The 21,400-nt window shown below is 35.0% G+C and overlaps 2 protein-coding genes across 4 annotated transcripts in view; both read left to right on the forward strand.

Moving 5' to 3' along the window:
• Positions 1 to 453: 453 nt before the first annotated feature.
• Positions 454 to 5,724, forward strand: tlcd5a (TLC domain containing 5a). 3 transcript variants are annotated; one of them, XM_051128493.1, is made up of 4 exons: positions 454 to 720; positions 2,478 to 2,577; positions 2,660 to 2,870; positions 4,908 to 5,724. In XM_051128493.1, exons 3-4 carry the CDS (start codon positions 2,675 to 2,677, stop codon positions 5,438 to 5,440), a joined length of 729 nt encoding a protein of 242 aa, XP_050984450.1. In that variant the 5' UTR covers positions 454 to 720; positions 2,478 to 2,577; positions 2,660 to 2,674; the 3' UTR covers positions 5,441 to 5,724. The 3 variants fall into 3 exon arrangements, with proteins under 3 accessions (XP_050984450.1, XP_050984451.1, XP_050984452.1); XM_051128494.1 differs by lacking the exon at positions 2,478 to 2,577; XM_051128495.1 differs by lacking the exon at positions 2,478 to 2,577 and having other exon boundaries at positions 454 to 704.
• A 3,394-nt stretch (positions 5,725 to 9,118) lies between these two features.
• Positions 9,119 to 21,400, forward strand: part of arhgef12a (Rho guanine nucleotide exchange factor (GEF) 12a) — a 66,118-nt gene continuing 53,836 nt past the window's right edge. The window contains 2 exon segments of the mRNA XM_051129520.1: positions 9,119 to 9,837; positions 10,336 to 10,500. Coding sequence (XP_050985477.1) covers positions 10,469 to 10,500 — 32 coding nt within the window. The 5' untranslated portion in view covers positions 9,119 to 9,837; positions 10,336 to 10,468.

Below are 21,400 nucleotides of genomic sequence, written 5' to 3' on the forward strand. Positions count from 1 at the left end.
CAAAATATTGTGGCCTTTCCTGTTTACTAAGTCGTTTTCTGTATGATTTACAGCGTCCACACATTTTTTCTGTGGTTTAGACAACATAAATTAGCAAAACAACATGTTAAGCAGTACATTAACTGTGCGATCCATGCTGTTGTTTACGTCCGAGTGTCCCAAGTATGACCGCGCATCCGGGTAATTGACCAAATCGTAAGTGTGATTCTGTCTATGCAGGGTCAGAAAGCTCTCGGGTTTCATAAAAATATCTTAATATGTGTTCTGAAGATGAACGAAGGTCTTACGGGTTTGGAAAGACATATGAGGGTGATAAATTAATGATAATTTTAATTTTTGGATGAGCTATCTCTTTAAGTTCAAAGTCACTATGGTTACCGTTGTCAATTGTTTTGAAGGACGCGGTCCGTACCGGCAGAGGTCGCCATATTGTAAGGATGTGTCTTCCTCTTTGTTGTCATCCTCGCTGTTGTCCAGCCGCTGAGGGACTGAGTGGCTGAAATGTGGCTTTTGTTTGTGTGGTGATTTGCGTACCATCTCCAAGACGATGCCGGAGCTGAACACTGAGATCCCTCAAGGCCTCGTGTGCGGTCTGCTGCTGCGCTTCTGTACGTGATGCTGAACCGGGAGGCACGGAGGAAGAAGACAGCATCCATGCCGAGCACTGAATAACTCTCCGGCCTGTCAATGAACATGTTATTGAGGTGACTGTTGTAAGAGGTATATACTTATTTCTTTTTTTAAGAACATATTTAATTTCATGGCTACACGTTTAACCAGCTCGTCTTAATTTAATGAAGGGTGGTAATTAATTAACCCAGCAATCCCACAGCTCAGAAGATTAGCTTAAGTCTGAATCGAGCAGTAACGTTATCTGTTTTGCACTGTGCATTAAGAATATTTGAGAAAGATGTGGTTTATATATATACATACATATATATATATATATATATATATATATATATATATATATATATATATTACTCAGTTTTATTTTTTATTTAAATTAACTTTTTGGCAACAGTAGGGATGTACGATGTTTTTATTAGCACTTTTAATGAATACATAGTACAAAAAAAAAAACGGTTTTCAGATCGTCAGATAATTTAATATTTCAACAAAACAGATATGAGAAAACCAGAAAAGCTTTTTTAATTTATTTAATTTTTTTTTTTTTTTTTTTTTTTTTTTTTTTTTTTTAGAAGTGATATACAGATGCAGTGCAACAATTGATTCTACATATATACAAATAATAAACACAAACACTGGTAACATTTAATTCATTTGTTTTTATTCATTTATTTCTTTTGCTAATTTATCAGACTACACAGGTCGCATTGTGTATTTTTGGTTCATCAAAGGCTAATATGATTAAAAATGTCATTTTTTTGTTTTCATCGCATAATTTTGCTTGAAGCAGGGTCATGTTTCAAATTATTTTTAGGTAAAATGTTTTTACTGTATTTTATTATTTTATTGAATCCCAAACCTTTCATATACACTACCAGTTTTTTTTATTTTTAAAGAAGGCTCTTTCGCTCAGCAAGCCTGCATTTATTTGATCCAAAGCACAGCAAAAACAGTACAATTTTGAAATATTTTTACTATTTAAAATAACAGTTTTCTATTTGAATATATTTTAAAATGTGATTTATTCCTGTGATCTCAAAGCTGAATTTTTATCATCATTACTCCAGTCACATGATCCTTCAGAAATCATTCTAATATTCTGATTTGCTGCTCAAAAATCATTTATTATTATTATTATGTTGAAAACAGCAGTAAATTGTTTCAGGTTTCTTTGATGAATAGCAAGTTCAGAAGAACAGCATTTGTCTGAAATAGAAATAGAAACAGAAACATTATAAATGTCTTTGTCATCATCTTTTGATAAATTTAAAGCGTACTTGCAAAATAAAAGTATTAATTTCTTTAATTTCTTTCCCCCAAAACATTTCAGATAAATGTTAAAATAAAAATATTTCAAAATTTTACTGTTTCTGCTGTACTTTGGATCAAATAAACGCAGGCTTGGTGGGCAGAAGAGAATTCTTTAAAAAACATTTGAAATCTTGCTGTTCAAAAACTTTTGACAGGTAGTGTATGTTTAATAAAATGACCTAATATTGACACTGCTTTACTTCCGAGGTTTGGACAACATTAGGATAAAGAGCTGTGGATAAGGTTGCCACGGTGACTTTTGAGCATGTATTTTATCAATTATTTCTTATTAAACCTGTTATGAATAAGAACAGGCTATATCAGTGACCGGATTTGTATGTATATTTAAGTTAAAATAAAGTAACCTAGTATTGACCTAGTTCAACTTCAGCTGCTTGACATCCGAGATTCGGACAACATTAGGATAAAGAGCTGTGGATAAGGTTGCCACAGTAACTTTTGGTCTACATTTGACACACCCAGACACAAGCCAGACTCTTGTATTTCTCAACTGTTAATGTGAAATCCACTGCTAGCCCTTCACACATCCTCGAGTGGTTTTAGCGCTTATTCCACATCAGAATCAAAGGAAAAGTGTCATTTTTAGACAGCCACTCAAGCGCTGTGGTGCTTCAAGTAAGTACTCTCATGAATGCATGCATGCAATCTAACATGGTAAAGTGTTTTGTGAATGTGACATCTCATTGTATTTGATTAGGTTCACAGAATAAAGATGACGCCGTTGGTGCTGGGAGTTGGAGCGTGCTTAGCTGGCTGGATTGCTCTTTATGCTTTGCTGTGTTACACAAATGGCTCTTGTGGCTATGAATGGAACTGTCGGCTAGTTACACTATTCCATGGCATCCTTGCAGTCTGTATAACTGCATACATTGGATACATAGATGGACCGTGGCCTTTCACCTACCCAGGCAAGATATATTAAATGTTAATATATATATCCACCTATTTCTTCAATGTGGAAATAAACCTATGGGTGAGACTTCCGGTTGATTATCCGCTATACAGGGAAATAATGAGAAGAATAACAACGTGCAGTAAATGGTAAAATTGTTTGCACTACAAACCAGTGTGTTTATAATAAAGATAATATGTTAAAATATGATGGTAATACACACCAATTTGCACTATCAAGCAGCAAAACAAGCTGTTTTGTACAGCTAAAAATAGCTGGATGCGGATGAGACCGGAAGCCTGACCCATAAAATCTACAAATGAAGTGGATAATGTATATATAGACTACATAATGCAGCTCAGAGATGGCATGAATGCATTTTGATTATAATTGCATAATTAATGCTATGAGATTAATGTTTCAGATCTAAAATTTTGAATATTAAAATATGAAATAAAAAAATCCAAAATAGGTACTACATTTGAACAAAAACCTAGTTTGAGAGCGTTAAATTACTTGCGGTGTCAACTGCACCATTTTACTGCACTTTACAACTTTTACATTATGGAATCTCAGTTAAAGTTGTAAGTCATCTGGGTGCTTTTCGCCTGTTGTTTCATGAATATTATGAATTTAGACATACTATTCTTCTCATGCACTGTTTTTTGCTCTTACATAGTAGGGAAATAGCCGTCCTAGGTGTATATGACTTTCTTCTTTCAGATGAATATAATTGAAGTTAAATTTAAAAAAAAGTCCTGGCTCTTCCAAGTTTTACAATGGCAGTGAATGGGTGTTGAAATTTTGAAGCCCAAAAAACTGCATACATCCAACATAAAAGTCTACTAACATAAAATCTGACATAAATATCCATATTTGTAACTTTATAAGTTGTTATCTCTAGCTTTCACTAACTGTTGTACGTGCGTTCATGAGAAAGTGGCTATATGGATATAAATATGGATTTTTTTTGTACACAAATGCATCGATAAATTTCAGAAGGCCTTTATTAACCCCCTGGAGCTGTGTGGAGTACTTTTTATGATGGATGGATGCACTTTATTGGACTTCAAAATCTCAACACCCATTCACTGCCATTATAAAGCTTGAAAGAGCCAGAACATTGTTTAATATAACACAGATTATATTTCGTCTGAAGGAAGAAAGTCATATACATCTAGGATAGCTTGAGGGTGTATAAATCATGCTGTAACTTTTATTTTTTGGTGAACTATTCCTTTACAAAACAAAGCAAGTGACTATTTATGAATGAGTCGTTGAATTATTCACTCAACTGTTTTTTTCTAAATGCAGATTTAGTCAGTAATAAAACACCAATGTGTGCTTAGAAAATTGTCTTTAAAATTATTTTTGTTGGTGAAATATAGCCAGAAGGGACAGTATTATATCTAAAATATACCTTGTTTAATATTAATATCTTGTTTATTGAACTGTTGTTTAAAATCAATATCACAGTTGCAATCATGCTGATATTTGGAGTGTTTTTGCTTGATATTTGCAAAGTAAATGAAACACTCGATAATGTCAGCTCACACATTGTCAAAAAATTAGTTTGCTGATTTAGCAAAAAGCTTTGTATTGTAACAACGTCAGTAGTCCAAGTAAATTAACAATGTGTAATATTTTTTGCACTAAGATATCCCATTTATTTGACAGCAAAAGTCTGTCAGATTATATAAAATACAGATAAAACTACATATCGTACTTCCACAGTTTTGAATCCCCACATTTTTGAACCCAGTGCATTATAGGTGTTGAAGTATTCCTACTTTTCTTTACCACAGCCCTTTTTCTCTTTTTTCCTCTAGCCGTGTAGCATCAATTTTTAAAAAAACATATTCTACTGCATAGACAGCCGTCTTTTATCAAAATCCTATCTGGCCAGCTGCAGATTACCCCTTTAAAACAACAACTGTGATATTATTGTAGACATTTCACACACTCCTAATATATAATGTTGTCTTATTAGTATGGACATACTGTCTTTTTTCCATGAAAAATGCTTATTTTGTACTATATATATTATTTGCAGGTACAAAGAACACCCCTCTGCAGATCACCGCTATGGTGGTCAGCCTGGGCTACTTTATCTTTGACATGGCCTGGTGTGTGTATTTCCGCACAGAGGGTCTGGTGATGCTCGCACACCACACCATGAGCATCCTGGGTATTCTGCTCACTCTGTGGCTGGGGGAGTCGGGCATCGAGTCGTGCGCCGTGCTGTTTGGCAGCGAGATCACAAACCCCCTACTTCAGACCCGCTGGTTTTTGAAACACTCCGGCCGGTACGACAGCTTCCTTGGAGAGGTGGTGGACGTTCTGTTTGTGCTGCTGTTTGTGTTCATGCGCATTTTTGTCGGCGGCGCCATGTTGTACTGTGAGCTGATCTCTCCGAGACCAAAGTTCATCATTAAATGCGGTGGCGTGGCCATGTACGCGCTGTCCTGGGTGTTCGTGGTTGACATCGGCCGCTTCGCATACCGCAAATCCCAGCTCAAATACCAGCGCTGGATGAATCGCCACAGGATGGCAGAGGTCAACGGGCAGGACGTGAAGAGAGAGTGAAAGATCTCTCCGATCAGCAGATTGGCCTCTTGTTTCTAACACTTGAGAGAAGAGAATCAGAACAAGTGTACCAGCTAATAAAGCTCTGCAGCTAATAGATGTTTACATATTTTTTAAAGGATATCAGCCATTAGTGTTTATTTGTGGTTGGTAATATACACATGGGAAAACATCCATGCTGTATCAGAGCCCTTAAACAGTCTTAATGGTTTTTTATTATTTGCCATTATGATTAACTCAAAATTCTTACAATCAAATCTAATTTGTTATATTTGTACTCATAAGGAATTAAGTGTTTAAACTGTACTGGAAATATTTGATATTTTTGTAATTAGGAACACTACTTGTTATACATTTTAATTAGTTAGGTTGCTTTTACAGATTTTCCATTACACTTTTAGTATGTGCAATATTCAGAAATGATCATGAAACACTACTAAATGTTTCTGGAAGATTACCGAATGATTTGTGTGTGATTAATGACTTGAATGAAAAAGTAAATCCAGAAGTTTTGTCTTTGAAATGTAACCTTTTTCAAATTGTGAGACTGAGTGATGACTTACAGGATGTTTGCATCAGTTATTTATCTGTTATGGTGAACTGACCACACCAGTTGATAAATCAATAAACATCATCATTCCAAAAATGTATTTTAGGGTGATGTAATGTACCGACTTATTTCTGAATATGGAAGTGTCGCCTGACTGGAATGGTGCTTTACATTTCCAGTCTCTGGTGTTTCTAGTAAAATTAACGTATTTTCCGTTAAAACAAAAAAGCACACGACGACATGGTCGCAACTTTTTGTTGTAAATCACTTGTCATAGTTCAACGAGTGGGAAGATGACATGAAGCGATGCCAAATTAGCTGCACTGAAAACATGCGCACACTCAGGGTGAAGTTTGCGGCATTTTTTTCCACAAAATGATAAGGGTACGTATTATTTTGACACATTATTTTATTACTTCACACAGTATTTTAACTTAAGAAGGGAAAACAAGAGCAGCACCCAAACGGAAAATAGAATCAGTCATGGCGGCGCTCAACTGTTACTCAAGAAAAAGGTGGACACATACAGAAATTCAGGCTGACTGATCGTTTTAACACTGTAACTAATAGACCTGTAGTGACAAGAATAATTCCAATTCTATATCTATTTTCTCCAGTGGTAACTGATTTAAAAATAAGTCAGGAAATCAATAAAAAAGTGTACTCAAAGTCATTATGACTTTTTGCCAATATTTGCCATTATGATAAACTCGAATTCTTAGAATTAAATCTAATTTGATGTATTTGTATATATTTGGTTTATTGACAGAAATCTAGGTCTAAGTGTTTAAATATCTGAATATGCAAGAACCAGAATATGTGAAATGTTAATTCTTTTTCCAAAACAAGAGGGATCATACAAAATGCATGTTATTTTTTATTTATTACTGACCTGAATAAGAAATTTTACATAAAACACGTTTACATATGAAGAGTTCAGATGCAAAACCAGCTAAAAGCCATCTCGGTCAAAAATGAGATAATGATACTGAGTGAATGTTCCTGACACACAGTATATGTCCATCAAATACTTTTACTTCAAACTCTCTAAATTCCAGCCTCAGCCCAATCAGAAGTACCAGTACTTCCATAGAAACCTATACAAAGTAGCCAGAAAGAAATGCTCATTTTAAAGAAAAACGTCAGATGGATTTAGAGGCTTTTGCATCTGAACTCTTCATATAGTCCACAAGAGAAAATAATAGTTGAATTTATAAAAATGACCTTGTTTACTTGATACTGCTTAATACTGTGTTGTTACCTGAATGATCCACAGCTGTGTTTTTGTTTGGTGATAGTTGCTCATGAGTCCCTTTTTTGTCCTGAACAGTTAAACTGCCCGCCGTTCTTCAGAAAAATCCTTCAGGTCCCACCAATTTGTTTTTTTTTTTTTTTTTTTTTTTTTTTTGAACCCTTTCCAACAATGACTATGATTTTGGAGATTCATCTTTTCACACTGAGAACAACTGAAGGACTCATATGCAACTATTACAAAAGTTCAAACGCTCACTGATGCTCCAGAAGGAAACACAATGCATGACAACTTTTTGAATTTGAATATCAGGGTAAATTTACTTTGTCTTCTGCAGGGCAGTACTAAATGAAAAAAAAAGTACACATCTTCATTCTGTTCAAAAGTTTACACCCCTAGCTCTAAGCATCAGTGAGCATTTGAACCCTCTGTAAAAGTTGCATATGAGTCCCTCAGTTGTCCTTAGAGTGAAAAAATGGATCTCAAAATCACATAGTCATTGTTGGAGAGGGTTCAAATACACAAAAATGCTGAAAAAACAAAGAATTGTGGGACCTGAAGTATTTTTTTGAAGAACAGCAGGCAGTTTAACTATTCAGGACAAGCAAGGGACTCATAAACAACTAAACAAAACAAAACAAAACAAAGAAAACCCACAGCTGTGAATCATTCAGGTAACAACACAGTATTAAGAATCAAGTGTATGTGAACTTTTGAACAGGGTAAATTTTATAAATTAAACTATTATTTTCTCTTGCGGACTATATGTAAACATCTTTCATGTGAAATATCTTATTCAGGTCAGTACTACATAAAAAATAACATGCATTTTATATTATCCCTCTTATTTCGGCAAAATAATTAACATTTTGCAGATTCTGCATGGTGTATGTAAACGTTTGACCTCATCTGTATATAATAATTTTTCATAAAAGTGTTTTGTTTTGTTCAGTTGGAAATCTTAAGAAATCATCTCTAGATTCTTTTTCTAGCAAATAGGTACATTTATGTGCATTTTAAACTATATTATTATTACTATAATGGTAACACTTTACAATAAGATACATTAGTTAACTATATTAGTTAATGAAATAAGAATGAACAAAACTTCTAAAGCATTTGTAAATCTTAATGATAATTTCAGCATTTACAAATGCATTATTAAAATCACAAGTTGTGCTTAACATTAGTTAATGCACTGTGAACTAACATGAACTAATAATAAACAACTGTATTTTCATTAGCTAACAGAATAAATACTGTATGTATTGTTCATTATTTGTTCATGTTAATACACTTAACTAACTTATTGTAAAGTACCAATATTATTATTATACAAAGCATAATTACTAAACAAAATCCAGTATAATGTACGTAAAAGGTCCAACTTGAAGTAAAACGTCATTAACGCGTTGCAGTTTTGTGAACGTCCACCATGTGGCAAACTAACATAATACTTAAACGGTTTCGCACTGTAGGGCTTGACGTTTTTTTTTTTTTTTTTTTTTTTTTAATATAACCAGTGGCTGGTTCACATTTTCCAACAGATTAATTAAACTCACTGAGCCAGCTGTAAATGAAATAAATCACGACTTTTACTTAAGAAAACCCATAATGTGAAAAGTGAACGCCTTGTCCGAATCACTATGGATACACAAATGTTCCATTCAAAACAAGTACTTTTTAATGTATTCATAAACAAAATACTAAAAAAGCCTATACTTAAAGCCATCTAAAACGGCATTAATTAATCACGTACCCTTTTTTAAAAAAACATGTCCGAATGTTTTATTTTCCGCTAGACGCGTTTCCAGAGTTCGAGAGAATCTGAGCAAAAACGAAACTTTGAATTACCATCCTCACTCCACAAACTATAACCAAAACACTGGCAGTTTCTCAAATTTCATTGAGCTTGTCTACCTAGATAGCATTTTGTGCACGTTCCGAGTGTGTTCAGCAGAGCGAGCTCGAGTGAACTCGGTTGAATCGGAAATGCTGTCCACACAGGCGGCTCACTAGGTTTTGAGACGCAACCCCGCGGGAGACACGGCAGCAGTCCGGCACATCTCAACTTTCCCCACTTTGATGGACGGGAACCTACAACCTCTAAACTGATTTCAACGTGGACCCTCGCTTCCGTACGAGCTCGGTATCGTCTCTGAAAACATTCGGGAAGACCTACGCGAACTTTACCGAGTGGTTTTGTTTATTTTGATGCTGAAGTGATTTCGTCGCCGCTCCATGGAAACTCTCCGTGAGGTGACACGTGTATGAGCGCGTGTATTTTTCCCAGTCTGGATGACTGTGGGATTGGTGTGGATGCACACGGCTGTTTAATATTGTTGTTGCGAAAACATCGCGTCTCGTTTTTGGAGTGGACGTTATTTGGCTGCCGTTAGCTTTAGCATAGCAAAGGCCTGGTCTGCAGTCTGGGTTGCGGTACTAGTTATCTGCTGTTGCTGCTGCTGTGTTGGCTGTGGACGTATACACATTCAGCATTAGGATACTGAAAAGTGTTTTAATTGCCACAGGAGTGTAACTTCGTGGAGAAGGAAGTGTTTCGTCTTCACCTGGGAGCTGCTGCTGAATATGAAGGTAAATTTATAACTGTACGATAACGGGAACTCACCAATTGTGAGTTATTTTGGTTTAATTATTGACTGGTCTGTACAAGTCTCTTACTGTTAAACTAACACGTGTAACGTTTTTATAACATTTTGTGTATACAGAACATACTTAGTGAGTTTTATATGTCTAAACTGTAATTAACGTTACAGTAGAGTGTTATTGTGTTAATAATAATGTTGTTATCAACAACAGTGTTATTTTTGTTAAACAGCACCACTTCTGCAGGAACCAAATGTTCTTTGGGTTACTTGAGGATGCTAGTTTAAAACATGTTTGTTGGTTTTGGAAAATTTATGTGATGATTTTACTTTTCAGGTCTTCAGTTCATATCATAATGCTTATGTATTATTAATATTTAAAGTCATCTGCTCATGCGTTTTTGGCCATGTTTGTGATTGGATGCATTTATACATGCTGTTTTAGTGCAACTTTTATAATAAATTTTCTGTTTTTTTTTGTCATTAGTGAACCTCTTGGTCAGCACAAGCAGAATACGGATGCAACATCCTCATGCAACAACAGAAACCGATGCTTCCCTGGATGCATCTGAAAATGACTATAGGATATAGGACGAATAAAAGCTAAAAACAAAAGCCCAATGAGCGACACACGGTCCACAGTCACTGACAGGTATGTATGAGTTATATTCGTGTTATGTGGACAAACTCGCTTTTGGTGCGATCCTACCATAAACTTAACCAGACATCTAAGCCTACATCTGTGTTAGCTTTCTGAAGGACAGCATTGAGCTTTTAATGGTTTTGTAATGTAGTGTGTATGGTGTAGGATGGTCATGAAGTCTGGTTCTTCACCGGTTTTGTGCTTCGCTTCCAATTTTGAGAAGTCAGTTTTCGAGTCATGCGTTCAAGTATGTTTCTGTAGGTTTGTGTTGTAGAAATACATTCACAGACACACTGCGTGATCTGTCATGTTGATTATGTTTTTTGATCCATATGTCATTTGACCTATCAACTGTGAAAATACAATTTACATTGACATGAGCAACTTTCATGGTGCCTGTAGCAGTTGGAAAGTCATTTACTGTGGCGACATTTTGACTTTGACAGCGTCTGTGGCATTATGGGATGGTTTGTTTTGAATTTCAGCAGATGAAGTAGTTCATCTGGGTCTTTGATACAGTGCTTGTTGCATACTATATAGCAGAGAACTACACATACCATTAGTGTTTTATTTTATTATTATAAACATTACCGGTCAAAAGTTTTTGAACAGTAAGATATATATATTTTTTTTTAAAGAAGTCTCTTTTGCTCACCGAGCCAGCATTTATTTGATCCAAAATATAGCAAAAGCAGTAATATTATGAAATATTTTTACTATTTAAAATAACTGCTATTTATTTGAATATATTTTAAAATGTAATTTATTCCTGTGATCAAAGCTGAATTTTCAGCATCATTACTCCAGTCTTCAGTGTCACATGATCCTTCAGAAATCATTCTAAAATGCTGATTTGCTGTTCAAGAAACATTTTTAATATTATTACCAATATATAAAATAGTTGAGTACTTTTTTTTTTTTTTAGGATTCTTTGAATAAATCAGACAAATCAGCATTTATCTGAAATAAAAGTTTTTGTAACATTATTCACCATACCATTCAAAAGCTTGGGAGTCAGTATAATTTTCTTTCTTTTTGGGAAAGAAATTCTAGAATAATTAATAATTTTATTTAGTAAGGATGTTTTAAATTTATCAAAATGATAAAGACATTTATATTGTTACAAAAGATTTCTATTTCAGATAAATTCTGTTCTTCTGAACTTTCTATTCATCAAAGAAATCTGAAAAATTCTACTCAGCTGTTTACAACATAATAATAATAATAATAAATGTCTTTTGAGCAGCAAATCAACACATTAGATTGATTTCTGAAGGACCATGTGACTGGAGTAATGATGCTAAAAATTCAGCTTTGAAATCACGAATACATTACATTTTAAAATATATTCAAATAGAAAAGAGTTATTTTTTAATAGTAAAATATTTCACAATTTAACTGTTTTGCTGTACTTTGGATCAAATAAATGCAGGCTTGGTTAGCAAAAAAGACTTCTTTAAATAACTTTTGACTGGTAGTGTATATTATTTTATAGTATTTAGTTTAAATATCTGAATTAACTTTTAAGTTATTTTTAATTTTCAGTTTAGTTAGTTTTAATGTTTCTATTTAGCTTTAATTTATTTTGATTTCAGGTTTATTAGTTTTAGTACTTCATTTAACTTATTTTATTTCATTTAGCTGCCAAGGCAGCATTTTCTAATTTTCACTTGTTTATTTTTTTAGTTTTTCCATTTAATATTTATATTTTATTTTATATATTTTTTTATTTCAATTGTTAAAAAATGTTTTTTAGTAGTTTAATACCAGCACTGACCTGCACTGCCTTTTTTGTGCATGTTATGTGCTAATTATGGATTTTTCATGCAAGTATGTCAAATATTAGATCTTTTTTTTGTTGATCTTTCTGATGCATGTTTAGCAATGCTGCCGTCTTGAATTCTGCATCAACCAATATCATGCTTGGTTTTGTTTGGAATAATCTTGTCAGGCTGCTCACAGCATATTATGCAATTCTTACTCAAATGTGATCCAAACTGTCTCTGATCTCATTTCAGAAGCCAAATGGCCACACAACTAGCCTAAAACATTTGCAGTTAGTGACAAGGTTTATAATTTCTTACAGACAAGCGGTTTAGAAGAAAACCATTGTTATCATGTTGTATTTTATTGTATTTCCTTCAATCATTTCATTTTTGCAAAACTCACGACTGGCTCACTTAGCTATTGCTTTTTAGACCGTAACAATTTAAGTGAGAGTTCTTGTGTAATTTTATCATTCTGCATCATTCATAATTTCCTATTGATCCCACTCAGACTTTTTTATGAGAAGTGTTTAGTGGAAACTAAGCCATGGGAAAGTTCAATAAATGTATCAATAACCACTATTTGTTCAGCCCTCACATACTTTTCATTCATGATGTCTGAAAAACGTCAGTCGGAGAGTGTTTTCTACTTGTAAACCGGGCCGTTGGAGCAGCTCTCACAGGTCTTTGCCACTGACGTCACTGTGGAACAGCAGACTGGTTGTCTGTCTGGTCATCTCTGTGATGACAGAAATGCTTTCAGCGCTGCAGGGATTGAAACACAAGCATCGGAAGCTGACTCTGAGGGAGAGACTTGCTTGCATGGTGTCGTTGATCTACCTTTCATCCCGTCTATTAGAGTAGCAATATCAGGATTGAACGGTTTTGGCCACCCAGGCCTAGTTGAAGATGATTGGTGATCATCTCATCTGTTGTCACTGCAGGTGATGCATTGTTCAGCACAATGTATGTGGCTAATGCATCTTTTGTTAGCTTCAGCCATGTGGCGTTCTGTTTTAATCCTAAGGTTATGCCAGTTCAAAGTCATTTGTTGTTTCTTTGTGTCTAGACCTCATTCACTTTCACCCCTACACTGAAGAATGACACGTAAGACAGGATATCCTGTAAGAAGATTGGTCACAGCTTTTAAGTTTGTAAACAAATTGTTTACCTAGACATTGTTCTTGTGTAGTGTTTGGGATTGAAGCAACAGTTTAGCGTAAAGCTTTTAGAGTACAGCTTTACAGAAGGTTGGCATCTTTGTTTTTGTTAGATACTAATTAATGAAAAAATTGTTTCTTTCCATATACATTATCATTGCAGTCAATACTATATTATTATATAAAAAGTTTAAAGGAAATTTCACATTTTTGCAGGAAAAACTAAATAACACAAATATTAAGAAATTATTTTGTTTTACAGTTTTGCTCATTAAAATCTTTTCCCACTATAATAATTAATAACTGTCGAATTAAACAAGCTGACACTTGTGTAGCTGTGAATTTTATGTTCTTTTTTTTCACACTCTGAGGAATTATTACTGAAATGTGTTTCCTGTTCATCAGTGATAAGCAGAGAGCAGCTTAATAACCAAGTTGCTTAAAATAGCCGCGTGACTGAGCTCTGATGCATTGCTTCACTATTAATATTTTGACACTCTAGTATTTGAAACTGTACTGTCATTAATACATTCTGAAATGAAATGCATGGTATGGTTATTATGGCTGTAGCTCTGGTGATAATGTAAAATAGTCAGCATCACTTAGCAAAGGCATTTTTATTTTGACCATTCTAATTTTTTTGCACCGTGTCTTTCTGACACATTTTCCATGTTACTGTACTGTAATTAGGGCTGGGCGATATTCCGATAACGATAATTATCGCAATATAATTTTCCTCGATAAAACAATATGAAGAGTTCGATAAATGTTCGATATAATTTTTATGTGCCAAAAGCGGAACGAAACAGCGCGACTCATTTGAATCGCGCCACACGGACCGTGTGAATCAAAGTTCAAACTGGCGTGCTGCGTGAGCTCACTGGAGAAGATGCATTTATTATTGTAATCTCACGTCGCTTCCGTTATGAGCGCGGCTGCCGCACGCCTACATTTCAAATAACGAACTTGAGCACGCAAAAGACGCGATATGTGAACGGCTCTGTCACACAAGCACTAAACAGCGCTGTGAGATCCAGTATGAAACACTTGAATTCAGCGATGAACACAAATGACTCTGTGATTCAAACTAGTTTAAAGCTGTGTGCAACGAGACAGTCAGAAAGCTTTTCAATCTACACATCATTTACCATGGCTTTACTGTAGTAACACTCACTTCACCATGGTAGTGTGGCGGTAGTGTGGCAGCAGTGTGGTATATTAACATTGAATTTTATTTCAGGAGTAATGGTATATAATTATAGTATGTGTGTATTTGTGATTAAGCTATAGCATGTGTGCATTTATACTGAATGTTTTTAGACTACCGTATTTCATAGAAATAGGCTACCTATAAAACCATGTAGTTATATTTTTACCATGGTACTGAGGTATCATTATGTGTGGTTTTAACTGTGTTTATCATGATTTAAAATGTATGCTTGCTACTATGGGAGACCAATGCTTAATTAAAAAAACAAAAAAACAAACAAAAAAAAAACAACTGGGTCAGAATAAATTTGACCATATAAAACTGAGGTTACTACAATTTTTATAGATGTTACTGATTGATAATGAACAAAAATTTACTTCTGCATCCTCAAGCTACTATCAAAATTATTATTATTATTATTATTATTATTATTATTATTATTATTATTATTATCAGACAACCCAAACCTGTTTCTTGATTTTAAACATTATAACTCATTAGAACATGCAGAAATTATTATTTTTATTTAGATATTTATTTTGTTAAGGAAAATTATTGGTCTGGTTTCTACAACTGTCACTTTGGAGCAAAAATCTGACTTTAAACTTGAAAGAAACAAAGATTTGACATTTATCGTTTATCGACTGATATGAAAAAAATTATCGTGATTTTATTTTGCCAATATCGCCCAGCCCTAGCTGTAATATTAATCTCGTTCTGTAATGCAGCAGGGTTTCCTGCATCAAGCATGCTTGCTACCGGTTAGTCTGCCGTACGCTGATCAAAATATAATCCCTGTTTATTTTGGCTGAAAGATGTGAGTTAGATTTTTGTGTGGAGAGAAAGAAAGACTTGGGTGTTGCAAAATAATCTTTCGACAACAAATAATCATCCTAGCTTTCAACTGCGTTTTCCTCGCTGGCTGCATGCAGCTATAAATCTACAGTAGGACATGCTGTTCAGTTCCCCACAGAATCGCTCGATTAGGGCGGTTCTTTTTAATGAATCATAACAGCCAATCAGGCTAATTGAACACAAGCCTCTACAGTCAAATCATCAACTAAATTGGTCAACAAACTTTTGTTGTTATTTTTTTTTATAAAGCTGTTATGTATGGAAACCGGTTTCTATACTGTTCTTGAATTAAAAATACATAAAAGGTACAGTAATTGTTGACTTTTTATCTCACAATTCTGTGAGAATTGTGTGATATAAAAAAGTCAATTCCAAAATATAAAAAGTCTAAATATGAAGTCAGAAATGCAGGATATAAACTCACAATTGCAAGAAATAAAGCCAGAATTGCGAGACACAAACATGCAGTTCTAGAAAAAAAGTTTATATTTTGCTATCCTGGCTGGTTAATTGAAAGTTAATTTCTTGCAATTCTGACTTGAAGAATTGCAAGAGACATACACACAATTCTGAGAAAAAAAGCTTATATCTCACAATTTTCTCAAATTCTCAAATTTCTTTTTTTCCAATTCTGACTTTATAACTCGCAATTGTGAGTTTATATCATGCAATTCTGAATTTATTTCTCGCATTTCTGACTTTATAGCTTGTAATTTTGTGGGATGTAGTCAGAATTACAAGATTATATTTCGTAATTCTTTATTTTACGACTTTATTTCTTGCAATTGTGAGTTTATATCATGCAATTCTGAGAAAAAAAGTAATAATTGCAAGTTTGTATCACGCAATTCTGGGGAAAAAAAGTCAATTTGGAGTTTATATCTTGCAGTTCAGACTTAATTTAATATCCCACAACTCTGACTTTATTTCTCACAATTCTGAATTTGTTACTTGCAATTGTAAGTTTATATCATGCAGTTCTGAGGAAGAAAGTTATAATTGCAAGTTTATGTCACGCAATTCTAGGAAAAGAGTCAGAATTGAGAGTTTATATGTATTTATATATTTGTTTTATTATCTTATGTAACCATATATTTTATTATTTATTTATATTTTATTGTTTTAAGTAGTTTTATTATTTTATGTAACTATATACTGAGGGAGGACGGTTTAATTGTGCTAAATTACACATGGTATTTTAGCTGTCACTATTTTAATCTAGCTGCTTTGTGGTTAAACTTCTGTACAGGGTGTGCATGTGCTGTGATCATGCAGAGCTCCCTTGAATCTCAGATTTTCAGTCCATTATTTCTAAGCGCAGAACCGGTCAGCCCACTCTAGCTTTAGATCATAGTGTCAACACGAGTGCTGTGTTCTTCTGACACACGCCCAACGCTTTCTGCGATACGGAGATTCACAGTGAGGATTGATGAAGCAGTGCACTGATGTTTGGCGTGTGATATTGTTGTGTCCTCATCCTTGTGGCCATAGTGGCTGACAGACGCTCTCACTGGAGTGTAAATGAAGAGCGGAGTGGGCCGGCCTCACACCCTGCTGCCACTTTGGCATGCACACAACAGCCACTCCTTCTCCTCTCCGCTGCTCTTTCTGCACCAGATCTGTCTCAGTAAAGATCAGCAGCCCCTGCTGAGGCACAACAATGTCTGACACCCCCGATCTTCCCCCTCTGTTTTCCCCTGCCCCCTCCACCTCCAGACAAATGGGCCTTTCACTACAGCACGGGGCCACACCTATGCTCACCTTTACCTTGGGTGAAGCAGCTGAGAGTCTCAGAAACACGCCTAGTTACTCGGTTGTCAGACGTAAATATAAGCATGTAAGCTTAGCAGGAGGTGAGTCATCCGTCTTGTCAAAGCCCTCATTGTGATTTCGGCCTTGCTGCCTCGTGTCTTACAACCTTCTGAGCTGAAATGGAGAAATTGGTTTCTTTTTGTTCTGACGGATAGGGTGGAAATCCTGAAGCTTGCAGATTGACAAAGATGTTTGAAGTCGGATTTGGACAGAATACCAGTTTTGCCCAATGGAAACTCATAAAAAATGCACTAAATCATAGTTCGGAGGAAGGCTGGTCTGTGCAGGGTGGATATTCTGGTTTCTCTGGCAGCGTAGAAAATCTCAGTTGACAGTCATGAAGCCCAGACCGCACTGTGAAATCAACTGAAAGTCTATGAATAGAAGTAACTCAGAAATCTCAAGTCTCCAGCAGAAGATAGCCATGAATGCACATTTTGTGTTGCAAAATGAGTCCCTTTGGGAGTAATGTACATTGCGTCAACTGGCAAGAAATGCATTTCACATGGCCATTAAAGTAATTATTAATAAGTATGGGCAGGTTCTCCCTAAGGTTCAGGTATGGTGTTTTTTAATTTTTCGACGCCCATTTACAGTCAACACCCTTGAAATTTGAGTCAGGTGTTTTTCAGCTTAAACCACATTTGGTTGTTATTGTTTTCAGCGCTTAATGATCATATGAAGGCTGTATGATTACGGGATTGGCTTGATGAAGGGTCTAATTTGAATTAGCTCTCAGCATAGAAATTAGCATACAACTGTTTTGAAGGTGATATCATGTGCTGCAAATACTTTACAACCTACAAGGCTAAAATGTCAAGACAGAATATGAGTATTTTGTCACATTGCGCAGATATTTGGAGTGTTTGTGTGTAATTATTGGGCGGGCACATGAATATTTAAAATAAAAATGTGATGAGTGGTGCTACTTTGGCAACTTTTGCTAAAGGGCTGGTCACACTTAGGGCTGGGCGATAAATCGGTAATTTCCTCGATAAACGATAACGAGTTTGATAAATGTTCGAAACACTGTGCGCACCGAGACAGTCAGTAGGCTTTTTAATCTACGTCTGCATTCTAATTCAAACTACTATCAAATGTGTATTTCTAAGAGATGAAAATTTTTATATTATTATTATTATTATTATTAATAATGTTATCAGGCAACACAAACGGGCAGAAGACGCGGTTTTATTTACTACACAAATACTGAAGCACATGTGACGCTCGCTGTGATTTTTGGCCTCTGCGTCTCACTATATGACGACATGAACACATGAACTTATGTGAATTTTACCAATTCATTTCAATTTAAATAAAACATTTAAATGATAAAAATAAATAATACAACCAGATTAACCACTTAATTGTAGAATTTTTTTTTACAATTATTATTCAAACTGAAGCAATATTCACACAATTTCATGTATTCAATTTTAACAACCTTTTAATTAATTTTCATTTAATTAAAAGTAAATAAATGTTTAATGCCTTCATTTGAGTATGAGAAAAATTAAAACAAACAAGAATTTCTGGAAAAAATAAAAATAAAAAAATGGTTCAAAATGTTGAAATTGAGATATTTGGACTTATTTTTTTCATTGAAATAAATGTTTTTGTTATTAAACAGAGTGTAAAGTACCGAAAAAAAGTAACATTGGGTACCCAACCCTACCCTCAAGCCATCCTACGTGTATGTGACTTTCGTCTTTCAGACGAATACAAATGGAGTTATATTAAAAAATGCCCTGACTCTTCCAAGCTTTATAATAGCAGTGAATGGGTGTTGAGATTTTAAAGCCCAAAAAAGTGCATCCATCCATCATAAAAAGTACTCCACACGGCTCTGGGAGGTTAATAAAGGCCTTCTGAAGTGAATCGATGCATTTGTGTAAGAAAAATATCTATATTTAAAACTTTATAAACCATAATGTCTGGTTTTCGCTAACTGTACACATGTAGGGGCCTATTAATTTTTATTAAGACATCCCAGACCACCACCAGACGGGATCGCAGCGGCGGCAGGTTGTAGTGAATGCCGTGATTGCCATTTGCTGGCTTTGGCTAGCCTCTAAGCTTACGCCTACGACATGCCTGTTATGCATCGCTCCAGTAGAGTTATTGTAAGCTAATTTGATATTACACCGTTTACACAAACCTTTTCCAATTTCTTCTAATTCAAAATAATCCCACACCTTAGTATTTTGCATGGTCATGAGGTCTCTATAAGGGCATGCAATTTACTTTTCGCCAAGATGCACTTTTAAAAATAATGTATTATTTTTCAAACTTTTAATTTGAACTTATTTAAAATGTTTTAAATGTAACGTTAAGATCACAGCAATTTTAATCATAAAATCATGTTTTTGAGTGTAGTCGACTGTTGTTCAGTATCGACTAGTAGGAGCTGTACCGTTTAGTCAACTAGTCGACTAGACCCGCACATCCCTACTAGCAAGGGGTCAGGGTATTTTGACCTCTATGGCATTGAAACAGTTGAAACCTCTAATTTAGACAGGAAGTGGCAGTTCAACTGTCGTGCCAAACAAGCAACCAACGTTTTTTTTGTCCATGATATTTTGTAATGCGTCTCTGACATAAATGCTACCACAATGTACAGTAGTATGCAAAACTGTGGTAACTACTTCAAAAATAGTGCTGGGCAAAGAATACCCCTTCTCTGTCTACTGTTAGAACATGCGACCATCAAAAGTTGGTGTTTGAAGATACCTGAAACAGCACTTTTTCCCATATTTTGTAAGTAAACATGCAATATCACCTTGTGTACAGCTTCAAATTCTTATATGAATCTTTTAAAAAATTAACCAATAGTGAATCAGATGGATGCTTTTTACTCTACACCATGTTTTAGAAGGTCCAGGAATGATTCTCTATGGACTGAGACTGCAACTCTATTACCGGTAGTGTTTTTGTGACCTTAACACACGTCAGTAGAGAGTTTTAAAATTTGGATTTCCTAGCAGTACAGCAAATGCCAGTCGAGTTTGGAGAGTTCTTTCACAAGGTTTGTTTGAACATAGATTCCCCTATACACCCTGACAGCGAGTGGGAAATGCGGAGCTGTAGCCAATGGCCCTCTGGCTGTTGGAGAGGGGGAGGGACATTGACCGAGGGTTTGCAGTGTTGTGATGTAGATGTTAATGCTCACATGTAGTCGCCGATACCAAAACGCACTAAACATGCAAGTCTTGGTACGATTTGTGGCTGGTGTCGTAGCTTGCTGCCGGTGTTATTTTCAACATCAAAATGAACATCTAATATTCTCTGTTCCCTGTGCCATATCGTTGAGGTCTGATATATTCCTTCTCCATTTGCAGTCTTGGCTTATGCAATCCCTGGCCGTCTGTGCCAAGCGGAGACCAGACTGCTGTGCTGTATTTTCTCTGGTGCATTAAGCTGTGACTGAAAAGTGTGGAGAGAGAGAGACGACTGCCTCTCTGCAGAAGGCGATTGGATATGATTTATTCGCCTGTCCTCTTCTCCCTCATGCTGCGTGGATGCTTAAATCTTATGTAGTTTCTGGGGCAGCGTGGCAAGGCGGGCACGCAGGGGCGAGATTAATCCTGTGTGTTGCATGCTTCACTGCTGTGAGATGCTATGACAGTTGGCTGCAGGATTAACGTGGAACTGATGCACTAAAATACAGATTTGGTGATTTTAGGAATATTACAGGAAATATTAGAAGTATATTAGAAAGTACAGGCTAAATACAAGGTGCAGTTCACTTCAAAATTAAAATTTTGTCTATTTATCCACCCTCTTATTGATTTAAATCAGTATAAGCTTCTTTAATTATTTTTTTTAAAACTTAAATTTATTTATTATTATTTATTTTTTTTGTGAGCAATACAGGTTGCAGAATTTAAGCATTTTTTAAATCAATTTACATCCATACAAATGTTTTTCTTTATTCTTTTATTTCATTACTTTTGTATTTTATTTTATTTTATTTTTTTTATTTTGTATTATTTTTTTTATTTTATTTGCTTTTGTTTAATTTTATTTATTTAATGAGGCTTACAGGTTGCAAAATGGATTGGCCCTGGAGCAAAGAACCGTATATACGCTACCAGTCAAACGTTTTT

This window comes from Labeo rohita, chromosome 15 (assembly GCF_022985175.1).
Source record: "Labeo rohita strain BAU-BD-2019 chromosome 15, IGBB_LRoh.1.0, whole genome shotgun sequence".
NCBI classification, from domain to species: domain Eukaryota; kingdom Metazoa; phylum Chordata; class Actinopteri; order Cypriniformes; family Cyprinidae; genus Labeo; species Labeo rohita.